At 36.0% G+C, this 11,515-nt stretch overlaps 2 protein-coding genes across 2 annotated transcripts; one reads left to right on the forward strand and one right to left on the reverse strand.

Annotated features, from left to right (window-relative positions):
* Positions 1–5,091, forward strand: LOC131602416 (putative multidrug resistance protein). The gene is made up of 7 exons (XM_058874522.1): positions 1–581; positions 704–758; positions 873–1,060; positions 1,177–1,634; positions 1,830–2,370; positions 2,454–4,414; positions 4,543–5,091. Exons 1-7 carry the CDS (start codon positions 402–404, stop codon positions 4,913–4,915), a joined length of 3,756 nt encoding a protein of 1,251 aa, XP_058730505.1. The 5' UTR covers positions 1–401; the 3' UTR covers positions 4,916–5,091.
* Positions 5,046–6,156, reverse strand: LOC131602423 (protein NDR1-like). The gene has a single exon (XM_058874529.1). The coding sequence runs from the start codon at positions 5,901–5,903 to the stop codon at positions 5,241–5,243; it is 663 nt and encodes a 220-aa protein (XP_058730512.1). The 5' UTR covers positions 5,904–6,156; the 3' UTR covers positions 5,046–5,240.
* Positions 6,157–11,515: the final 5,359 nt, after the last annotated feature.

Genomic DNA, 11,515 nt, shown 5'->3' on the forward strand with positions numbered 1-11,515 from the left:
GAAACATCGAATCATTGCCTTATTAGCTTGTCAAGACTAAGTCCAATTGGTTACACATCTCATCATCCAAGACAAAAGCAGGTGAATGATTCTTTGCAACTAAGCCAAATTAATTAAAAAGTGACCAAATGGAATCATGTGCCGGGCTAAGTATCTAGGAAGAACATAACCACAAGTACAAACAAATTAAGACAGCATATTATGTCACACAAACATAGTTCAAGTTTGAACATTAGTATATATATGTATCAAGAACGGCTTTGTTTGTATAAGACAATAGTAAAAGTCACATGTTGGCTGCTAAATTTTCTATTTGTCTAACAGTATCTAACCGAGTTTATATAAGTCTTTCTAAGCTGATAAAGCTTAGTGAATCTTTCTAAAAAGGGTATCTCTCCAAAATGGGGAGCAATAGTTTGTTTCGTTACGCTGATGGAGTCGATAAGTTGTTGATGTTCTTTGGGACTCTTGGAAGCCTTGGAGATGGTTTGCAGAATCCTCTCATGATGTACATTCTTAGTGATGTGATTAATGCTTATGGAGACACGAATAGCCGTTTTACACAGCATGATGTGAACACGGTGAGTTTGTTCAATAAATTTACTAGTACTAATCACATTAGACATTTTAGTATGATATGTTCTTGTTTGTTTCTGTAGTACTCAACAGTTTTTGAGATATCATTTTGCTTCCCTTTTTTCAGTATGCATTGAAACTATTATGTGTTGCATTTGGAGTTGGATTTTCGGCTTTTATTGGTAAGTTTCACACTTCATAGCCCTGCTTTATATATCTTCCTAGCATTAGAAAAAAAATAAAATAAAGCTAACTACTTTTCTTGCTTGATACCAATTTGATAATGGTTACTACAGAAGGATTATGTTGGAATAGGACAGCAGAGAGACAGGCTTCGAGAATGAGAATGGAATACCTAAAATCAGTTTTAAGACAAGAAGTTGCTTTCTTTGACACTCAAACTGCCGGTTCTTCAACAACATACCAAGTTGTCTCACTCATCTCCTCGGATGCAAACATAGTCCAATCTGCCTTGTGCGAGAAGGTTTGTCTGCAGTTACCGATTTCCTTCTAAACAGAATGGTCTCAAATTCTGAATTAGTAAAATTCATAATCTTTATCATGCTTTATTAATTTCCTACTTTTTTTTTCTGTACGTAGATACCAGACTGCATGACTTACATGTCAACATTCTTTTTCTGTCATATCTTTGCGTTTGTACTTTCATGGAGATTAGCATTGGCAGCCATACCACTGTCTGTCATGTTCATTGTTCCGGCGCTTGTATTCGGGAAGATGATGTTGGATGTCACAATGAAAATGATAGAATCTTATGGTGTTGCCGGTGGGATTGCTGAGCAAGCAATATCTTCAATAAGAACTGTTTTCTCATATGTCGGGGAAAATCAAACACTAAAAAGATTTAGCACTGCACTTCAAAAAACTATGGAACTTGGAATAAAGCAAGGTTTTGCAAAGGGGTTGATGTTAGGAAGTATGGGAATTATTTATGTAAGTTGGGGTTTTCAAGCTTGGGTTGGAACATTTTTGATATCTGAAAAAGGAGAAAAAGGTGGTCATGTTTTTGTAGCTGGCTTCAACATTCTAATGGGAGGACTGTAAGTGATTTTATCATTACTTATAGTTTTATAATCACTACTTTTGATATTCATGTTATTACTCTTATGTTTAAATTCCAACCTAAACAATCTTCGGTCAGACTTTACTTTCTGAATCACTAGAGCTCGCTCCATTTCTGAGAGCCCGAGGGTTAAGACAAAAAGTAATATGTTTAACTTTGATGAATTTTTCAGGAGCATTTTGAGTGCACTTCCAAATTTAACTGCGATCATGGAGGCAACTTCTGCGGTCACTCGCATTTACGAAATGGTTGATAGGGTGCCGACTATAGATTCTGAAGAGAAGAAAGGAAAGGCTTTATCACATGTTAAAGGAGAAATTGAATTTAAAGACATATACTTCTGTTATCCATCTAGGCCAGATTCACCAGTTTTGCAGGAATTCAATCTCATTATTCCAGCAGGCAAGAGGGTAGGTCTTGTTGGGGGTAGTGGTTCGGGAAAATCGACTATCATTGCACTGCTTGAAAGGTTTTATGACCCTGTAGAAGGCGAAATATTATTGGACGGTCACAAGATTAATAGGCTTCAATTGAAATGGTTGAGATCTAATCTTGGTCTAGTGAATCAAGAGCCTGTTCTTTTCGCGACGTCCATAAAAGAGAATATATTGTTCGGAAAAGAAGGTGCTTCAATGGAAAGTGTGATCACTGCAGCTAAAGCAGCAAATGCGCATGATTTCATTGTCAAACTACCAGATGGATATGAAACTCAAGTAAGTGGGAAAAAAAAAAAAAACTTGTATAAACTTGTTTTTATTTGAGGCAATTACTGAAAACTACTATGATTTTCCTATAGGTTGGACAGTTTGGATTTCAATTATCCGGTGGACAGAAGCAGCGCATCGCCATAGCTAGAGCTTTACTTAGGGATCCAAAGGTTCTCTTGCTTGATGAAGCAACAAGTGCACTGGATTCCCAATCTGAAAGAGTGGTACAGGCAGCAATTGATCAAGCTTCAAAAGGAAGGACAACAGTCATCATTGCTCATCGCCTGTCTACAATAAGAACAGCCGACACTATTGCTGTGCTTCAAGCAGGAAGAGTGATTGAATCAGGTAGCCATAATGAGCTCATGGAAATAAACGACGGACAAGGCGGAGAGTATGCTCGTATGGTAGAGTTGCAACAAGTAACAACTCAGAATGATGAGTCCAAACATTCCAATCCTCAAATAGAAGGAAGGAGCTCTCACAGGATGAGCGTTCCTCAGAGTCCCGGAGTAAGTTTCAAATCAAGCACACCAGGCACTCCAATGTTGTATCCCTTCAGCCAGGGATTTTCCATCGGCACGCCTTACTCATATTCAATCCAATATGACCATGATGATGATAGTTTTGAAGATGACTTGAAGAGACCAAACCATCCAGCTCCATCAACGTGGCGTTTGCTGAAAATGAATGCCCCCGAGTGGGGAAGAGGAGTGTTAGGAATATTGGGAGCAATAGGCTCAGGAGCAGTACAACCTATAAATGCATACTGTGTTGGATTACTCATATCAGTTTATTTTGAACCTGATACCTCTAAGATGAAGTCGAAAACTAGAGTCCTAGCCCTCGCTTTCTTAGGAATCGGTGTTTTTAACTTCTTCACTAGTATTCTTCAACACTACAATTTTGCTGTCATGGGAGAGAGGTTGACGAAAAGAATACGCGAGAAAATACTTGAAAAATTGATGAGTTTTGAGATAGGATGGTTTGATCATGAAGACAACACAAGTGCAGCCATTTGTGCGAGACTAGCCTCTGAAGCCAACCTGGTCCGTTCCCTTGTTGGTGACCGCATGTCTCTTTTGGCTCAAGCAATTTTCGGATCGGTTTTTGCCTACACTGTAGGACTTGTTCTCACATGGAGGCTTTCACTTGTGATGATTGCAGTGCAGCCATTGGTCATTGGAAGCTTCTACTCAAGAAGTGTTTTGATGAAAACTATGGCGGAAAAAACTCGTAAAGCACAAAGGGAAGGAAGCCAACTTGCAAGTGAAGCTGTTATAAACCATAGAACCATAACTGCCTTCAGTTCTCAGAAAAGAATGTTGGCACTCTTCAAATCTACAATGGCAGGACCTAAACAGGAGAGTATTAGACAGTCATGGATTTCAGGCTTTGGTCTTTTCACCTCACAATTTTTCAATACTGGATCAACAGCATTGGCATATTGGTATGGTGGGAAGCTCCTACTACAAGGCCTCATAGAACCGACACATCTCTTTCAAGCATTTCTAATATTGCTCTTTACTGCATACATCATTGCAGAAGCCGGTAGCATGACTTCTGACATATCTAAAGGAAGCAATGCAGTTGGATCGGTTTTCGCTATCCTAGACAGGAAAAGTGAGATTGATCCTGAAACCTTATGGGGGTCAGATAAAAAAAGAAAGATTAGAGGCAGGGTGGAGCTTAAAAGTGTTTTCTTTGCATATCCGTCTAGACCCGAGCAAATGGTATTCCAGGGTCTGAATCTTAAAGTTGAGGCTGGAAAAACGGTAGCCCTGGTAGGAAACAGTGGTTGTGGTAAATCCACTATCATTGGTCTGATTGAAAGGTTTTATGACCCTATCAAGGGAATGGTATGTATTGATGAACAAGACATCAAGTCCTATAATTTAAGAATGCTAAGGTCTCATATCGCTTTGGTAAGTCAGGAACCTACCCTCTTTAGTGGAACCATTCGAGATAACATCGCCTATGGAAAAGAAAACGCAACTGAATCTGAGATACGAAGAGCTGCTACTGTTGCTAATGCTCATGAATTCATAAGGTATAAACTCTTCATTCAATGACTTTAATTTTTTAAAATTATCATCAGGGTCAATATCAGTACCGAGTACCGTGTCTGATGTCTGTGTTCGTGTTTCATCCTATTAAAACTGGTGTTTGTTGTTGCAGTGGAATGAACGAAGGGTATGAAACAAACTGCGGAGAAAGAGGAGTTCAGCTATCAGGAGGACAGAAACAAAGAATAGCTTTAGCCAGAGCTATACTAAAGAATCCAGCAATTCTTCTCCTGGATGAAGCTACAAGTGCACTTGATAGTGTCTCAGAGATTCTGGTCCAAGAGGCACTTGAGAAAATAATGGTTGGAAGAACATGTATAGCAGTGGCACATAGGCTATCTACAATACAGAAATCAAACTCCATTGTTGTGATTAAGAATGGGAAAGTCGTGGAACAAGGTTCACATAATGATTTGATTTCACTTGGAAGAAATGGAGCTTATTATTCTCTTGTTAAACTTCAAGGTGGTAGCTCCCCTAGATGAATCCAGCTAGAACTAAGTGTAAAATATTATAGACTTTATTTTTGCTGTTGTTGCTTGCTTAATAATCTACATGTAATCATAATATTTAGGATTGCACTACTAGATTCAAGCGGATATATATCTTGAATATTTGTATTTTTAAATGCGATAAATCTTAGCTCAGACAAAAGTCAAGACATTATTATAACTTACGGTTGTGTCTGAAGCAAGTTACAACTATTCGTGATTAATTGAATTTATTATTCAATTAATTTCAATCACTTTGTTAAAATACATTAAAAAATAAAATAATTTTAAAAATATAAAAAACAAAAAATTAAGCAAATTAGTAAGTCAAGTAAAAGCATAGAGAAACTAAAAAGGTAGAAAGAGCAATCCATTGTACACGAAGCGAGGCAGCTTGGGATCCGACCCGAGGCGGGATATTACCGAGCCTGATTCTTTTGGGGTCCACTTTTTCTCCGGTGCTAACATTAACTTCCACATTTGCCCCTCCAGACAAACGGTGTCGTTTGGTATAAAAAAGCATAATCTTATAGTTAACGCGCGTGGCGAAATCCACGCGTACGAAGACGCTTCCGTTCAGCGTGCGGTTGACTCCACCGCCGTGTACTTCAGCGGAGCTCCATTTCTGGGTGGTACTACCATGTCCTTGGTAGAAAGCGTCGAGAGTGGTGTTGGCGAGTGGGCGCGTGGTCTTGGCGTCGAGGAAGAGGGAGAATGTGATATATACGGTGTGGTATAGGACACCTTTGTCTTTGTTTGTGTTGGTGAGTTTGAGGTTGAAGACAACGGTGTTGTTGTTGTTGGAGAAGTGTTTGTGGTTTGAAGTGATGGTTTTGTTGAGGGAGGGGAGGTAGAGTGATTGGAGGAAGCATTTGGGTTGTTGAGTTCGGAGTGTGAGCCAGAGGAAGAGGATTATGAGGCCTGTGCTGGTGATGAAGCTTGTGCAGCACGTGCAGAGGTTGGCGCTGCGTTCCCGCGCCATGTATGGTGGGTGGTTAGTGGTTAGTGGCGGTGGATTGTGGATAGTTGAAGAAGAAAAATAGGACTAAGAATAATGATATAAAAAAGAAGAAGTACTAGTGAAGAATATATTTACTTTTTTTTTTGTTGTTGATTGGTTTGGCTTTGGGTTTCTTTTGTGATGGTTTTGGAATATGTAATGTGTCCTTTACAAGTTTTTTTCTTACTTTTGTTTTGTGCGTAAACCAATATCACTGATACTATCACACATGGATGTGTTGCATGATGGATGGATTTTGATTTAAAAAATAATGATAATGATTAGAGGAAATGAAACTAGTTGCTGATGGGTCAGTGTCAATATTCGGTTGCGGAATAGTGTTGTAGTACGGTGGATACACAACAATTTGATGATACTGGAGTTGTGCAATAAAGGGATGGGAGCCAAGCGATGACGACGCGGCTTATGACTACTAATAATCGATTATTTGAATTAAATTTTATTAATATAAGATATAAGCTATTAATTTAGTTAAATTATACTACAAAATATATATGTCTGATTAGGGGTGGTCAAACGGGGTGTCCGGTTCTGCGTACGTTCCGTCTCAAGTCCGCCAAAAAACGAGTTGGATGGGCAAGTCCGCCAAACCAAAATGAGCTTAAAAATAAAATTCACTCTGTCAAGATGGCGGGTTGGCGGGCAGTGGGCTAGCACTTCTAATTTTTTTTAATTTTTACACTTTTTAATAGATTAATAGATTTCTTTTATCTTTCAATTAATTTTTTCACTTATTTTTTAAAACAATTTTTTATAAAACATCTTTTTAACAAATTTTACTTAACAAAATGTTGCATATATTTACAAATAAATATATAAATTAAACCATAAAAATTAGAATTACTACAATTAACTAAAAAAAATAGCAGACTTAAGGTGTAATAGACTGAACGAACAGGCGAGGTGGACTTTGGCGGGCGGCGGATTTTGGTGAGACGGGCTTTGTTGGGCGGCGGGTTTTGGCGAGGCGGACTTTGGCGGGCGGCGGATTTTGGCGGGTGACGGGCTTCGACGGGGCGGACTTTGGTGGACAACAGGGCTAAAATTCTAACTCAACCCGCAATTTTATGGCGGGTGCGCGGATCGGCCTGGCGGGCCACGACCTGTTTTGCCACCCTGTATGATTATATGAATATGATATATTAAACTAAGAGAAAAGGAGGAAGAAGAAAATTGAATAATATCACCTATATTTTTAAAAAAATTGGTGTATATTTATATGAACTAAAAGGAAGTATTTATACTAATAGAAATGTAATTATTATGCTAATGTAATAATTAACAGTACTATTTTAAGTTTGATAATAAAATGGATATTTTTAAATGATAATAAATAATTTTTTATTTATTATAATAATTCGATTTTGAAATATCTATCTTGGTATTTTTTTAAAAAGTTTCGTCGAGGAGAATCTTATGAGAACATATGATGTTTCGTTAAAAATTTTATTAGGCAAAAATTCATTGGAATAAAAACCTTAATAAAAAAAAATAGTACAACATTATGCTCCCCTCAATAGAACACATTTAGTTTTTCTTTAAAGATCTCGAAGGTGGTGCATCCCAATATTTTATGCGTGCTTCTCGAAAACTAATGTAGGGAACGCTTTTGTAAAGAGATTTGTCACATTATCACTCGAACGGATATATTGAATATCAACCTCTTTGTTTCTTTCAAGTTCTTGTGTGAATGGGAAGAACTTTGGAGGGATATGCTTGGTTCTGTCACTTTTGATTAGGATGGAAATAGGCTGAGTCGAGCTAGGCTATGCCAAGCCTAAGTCTGACCTGTTAAAAAAATCGAAGTCTAAGTCTGACATATAGCCTGTCGTAGGCTTATTTTTAGGCATGAGTCTGACCTTTTTGAAGGCCTGGTTAGCCTACATAAAAGCCTATTTGTTTTAGACATATGTAAATAAGCAATTAAAATAATATTTAAATAGACTAAATAACTAAAAGGCCAAGAGGCATTGACTTATTTTAACTTACCTATTAGTATAAGTTCTGTGAGACCATTTATTTAAGAGAACTTGTGAAAACAATGTTTATCAGGTGTTTTCATCTTATTTTCACAAGTTCTTCAAGATAACCAAGACTTATTTATGTATTTTATTTCAAAGTACACAACATAACATAATGATAAATAAAAAAATTATTCATATTTATTTAAATAGGTCGGTCTGATAGGCTTAAAATATTTTTATTTCTGAAGCTTGACCTTTTTAACTAAATATCCTTATAAAAAAATCTAGGTCTTTTCTATTTTAAAAAAATATGTGGCCTGACCTGAGTCTGTGTAGGCTAGCATGTAGGCCCCTATTATCGGCCTGGTGCAACACCCCGATTTTATTTAATTATTTTTAATATATTAATTAGGGTTAAGTATGCTTTTGGTCCCTATAAATATCTCAAATTTCATTTTTAGTCCCTATTAAAAAAATAACATATCTTAGTTCCTATAAAAAATTTATTCATGCAATTTTATTGACCGCTATTTTTTATTATTTTGAAAACCGTTTAATTACTATAATACTTTTAAATTTTTGAATAATTTTTTTTATACGTGTTTAGAATATTATAAAATATTTCTTTACCAAATTATATAATTGTTTAAAATGAGGAGAATTAAATACGAATTTCGACTTAGAAATCAAATTTTGAGTTCCTTTTTTTTTTCCGAGGAACTATTTATAACATTCTGAACATGTCTATAAAATAATCATTGAAAAATACACATTAGTTTAACAGTAGGGACTAAAACTACGTGCATAATAATTTTGTAGGCACCAAAACATGTTATTTTTTAGTAGGGACCAAAAACAAAATTTGATAGGTTTATAGGGACCAAAAACATATTTAACCCATTAATTATGTGACGTGATGCTTTCGTATGATTTGATGAATATTTTGTGGTATTGTTATGCCTTTGATATGAGGTAGTTGCCTTAGAAATTATAGAAGTTAAGGTGTTGAGGGGGGTGTATGACCAAAAGTGTAGAAACATAAGGTGTAAGGAGATGGTTATTTTATTAGTGTTATTTAAATCAAAATATTAGATTTAATATTTTAGTTTGTATAATTAAATAATTATTTTAGTAATAAGAGAAAGGAATGGCAAAGTTGGGATTATGAATTAGAGGTTTAAGGGTTAAAAGAGGAATAACCTAGAAGTGAGAAATTGAAAAAGAGACCGATCGTAGAAACAAAGAAGGTTTATTGTAGAAGAGACAAGAGGAGAGAAGGCACAAAGAGGATAGAGTAAGAAGTTTCACCGTAAGGGTGAAGAATCGGCAAAAATCTAAGGAAAGGGTGAGGTTCTAACTCTATAATGGGTTGCATAATAATGGGGAATGGTAGTGATTAGGTTCTCATAGTTGTAGGTTCTTGAGTTTTTACTTTTTATTTTTTTATTTTATGGGGTTTTGTCTAATGATGAACTCTTGATGTGTGTTGTGTGTAATTGACGAAATTGATCTTTCTTGTGTGTGGTAATTGAGGTATGTTGATAGGCACGATGATTTGAGTTTCGATTGTATACTGTTTCATGAAAATTGTGTCTTGAACTGGTATAAGAGGGTTTTTCGCACTGTTTTTCTTCTAAAATCGTAAAACTGCTTTTCACAGTAAGCCATTGATTTGCAGCAGGGAGCAATCGATTTGCACTATCAAAATTTGGGAAGATTTGCTTCTGTTCGGTGAGCAATCGATTTGCATCAGGGGTGAAATCGATTGCTTGACGCTAAAATTATGAAAATATGCTACTGTAACATGGTGAAATCGATTTTCCTATTAGTGCAATTGATTGCGCACTGTTTGACAACATTTTTTGAAAACTTAAAAACTTCATAACTTTTAACTCGAGTGTCCGTTTGATGCGCCGTTTGGACCAATACGAAGCTAAAATTATTTTTTATCTTCTAAAATTATATTGGAAACCAATAGACAATTATTTGATATAACTTATGTTTGTTGTACGTTTTTTGTTATTATGCGATGGTAATAACGTTGTATGATTGATGCAATTATTCTGTATGATGTGTTGTACGATGAAGATGATGATGGCATGTATTGACATGATATTGATGAGATGAAATATCGTTGCATTTTATGTTGTTGCATGTTAACATCGCATGCATTCATGGTCAAGACTTGTGTTCCTTAAGATGGTCTGTATTGGCGTAAGATGCCCTGTATTGGCGAATGATGAAGGCTTATGCCATGATGACGGTACCACAAGCATTTGAGTTGGTGTCAGTCCCATTGCATTACACGATGTGTGATTTGATGTTTGACACTGAAGGAGTATAATTATGTGTGCTTAAATTGTTGTCTACTCATTATTATACTTCCTTTTATATTGTTATGATATCTTACCCCTTCTGTTTGAATGTCACCTTTATATTGGTAACGTGTAGATGATCCGAAGTAGCTTGAGGTTAAGCTTAGCTAAGGAATTGCCTCAACTTGCGTAGTTTGAGTCGGTGTCAGCTCTGATATGTAGCACTTGGGGGATTGTGCTTGTTTTATTTATGTTGGGAGTAATCTATTGTAGTACCGACTTATCTGACTCATGAATCAAGTAGAGATTTTACCGACTTATCTCAATAACCAAATAATTTTTTTACCAGGCTGAGTTCTAAAATCAAACAAAGATTTTTAGTGATTTATTTCAAGAACCAAAACAACCTTCAATAGAATCACAATCTTGAAATTAACAAACAAGACGCAACACCAATATAAAACTTTCCGCACAAGTAGTTTCAACTCACAAGGCACTAAGCCAATTTGTTGAAAGAAAAATATTAAAGTCCAAATTCTGACGTGTTTTCAAATAGAAGAGTACAAAAATGAAGGAAATAAGAAAACTCCAAATTCTGATGTGTTTTCAAATATGAGAGATATCTTTTATATATATGAGAAAATATGGCTAAAAGGGAAATAATCCATGATCCGAATAAATGAGATAATCCATTGTTCAAGTCACAAATGGAAAATTTTGATATTTAGCTGTTGCCAATCATTAAGAGACTTGTTCCCTTCAATTTTGAGCATTACAAAGCAAAATAATCAACTACAACATTAGGGCTAATCGATTATTTAGTTGTAAAACAACTCATAACTAATCAGTCAGTTCTCTAATCAATTAGCTAGACCATAAAAATATTTACATATGGTTTTAACAAAATAAGAGAGATTTCTCAAAGATTTTTAAGTGTGTGCGCACGAATTATCTTAGTAGCTTATGAGTTACTTTCATACTTTCACAAAACACTGATCACTCATACAGACACGACCAAACAAACTTTCACACTTCTTCTCTTTCATAACTCTAAAATTTTAAGTTATTTTTTTCGGTTACATAACTTCAAGTTACTTTACTAGATACACCGATCATATAAACACTTCATTGGAACCTTGAATCTCCTGCTTGACGAGGCTTGAAATATCTTCAAGTTAATCACCATCATCATAGAGTAGGGATGACAAGCAGACCCAAACTTGCGGGGTCCACCCGCATCTGAACCCGAGTTGACTGGGTTTGGGTTCGGGTGCCACCCGATATTTCGGGTGCG

This window comes from Vicia villosa, linkage group LG5 (assembly GCF_029867415.1).
Source record: "Vicia villosa cultivar HV-30 ecotype Madison, WI linkage group LG5, Vvil1.0, whole genome shotgun sequence".
Classification (NCBI taxonomy): Eukaryota; Viridiplantae; Streptophyta; class Magnoliopsida; order Fabales; family Fabaceae; genus Vicia; species Vicia villosa.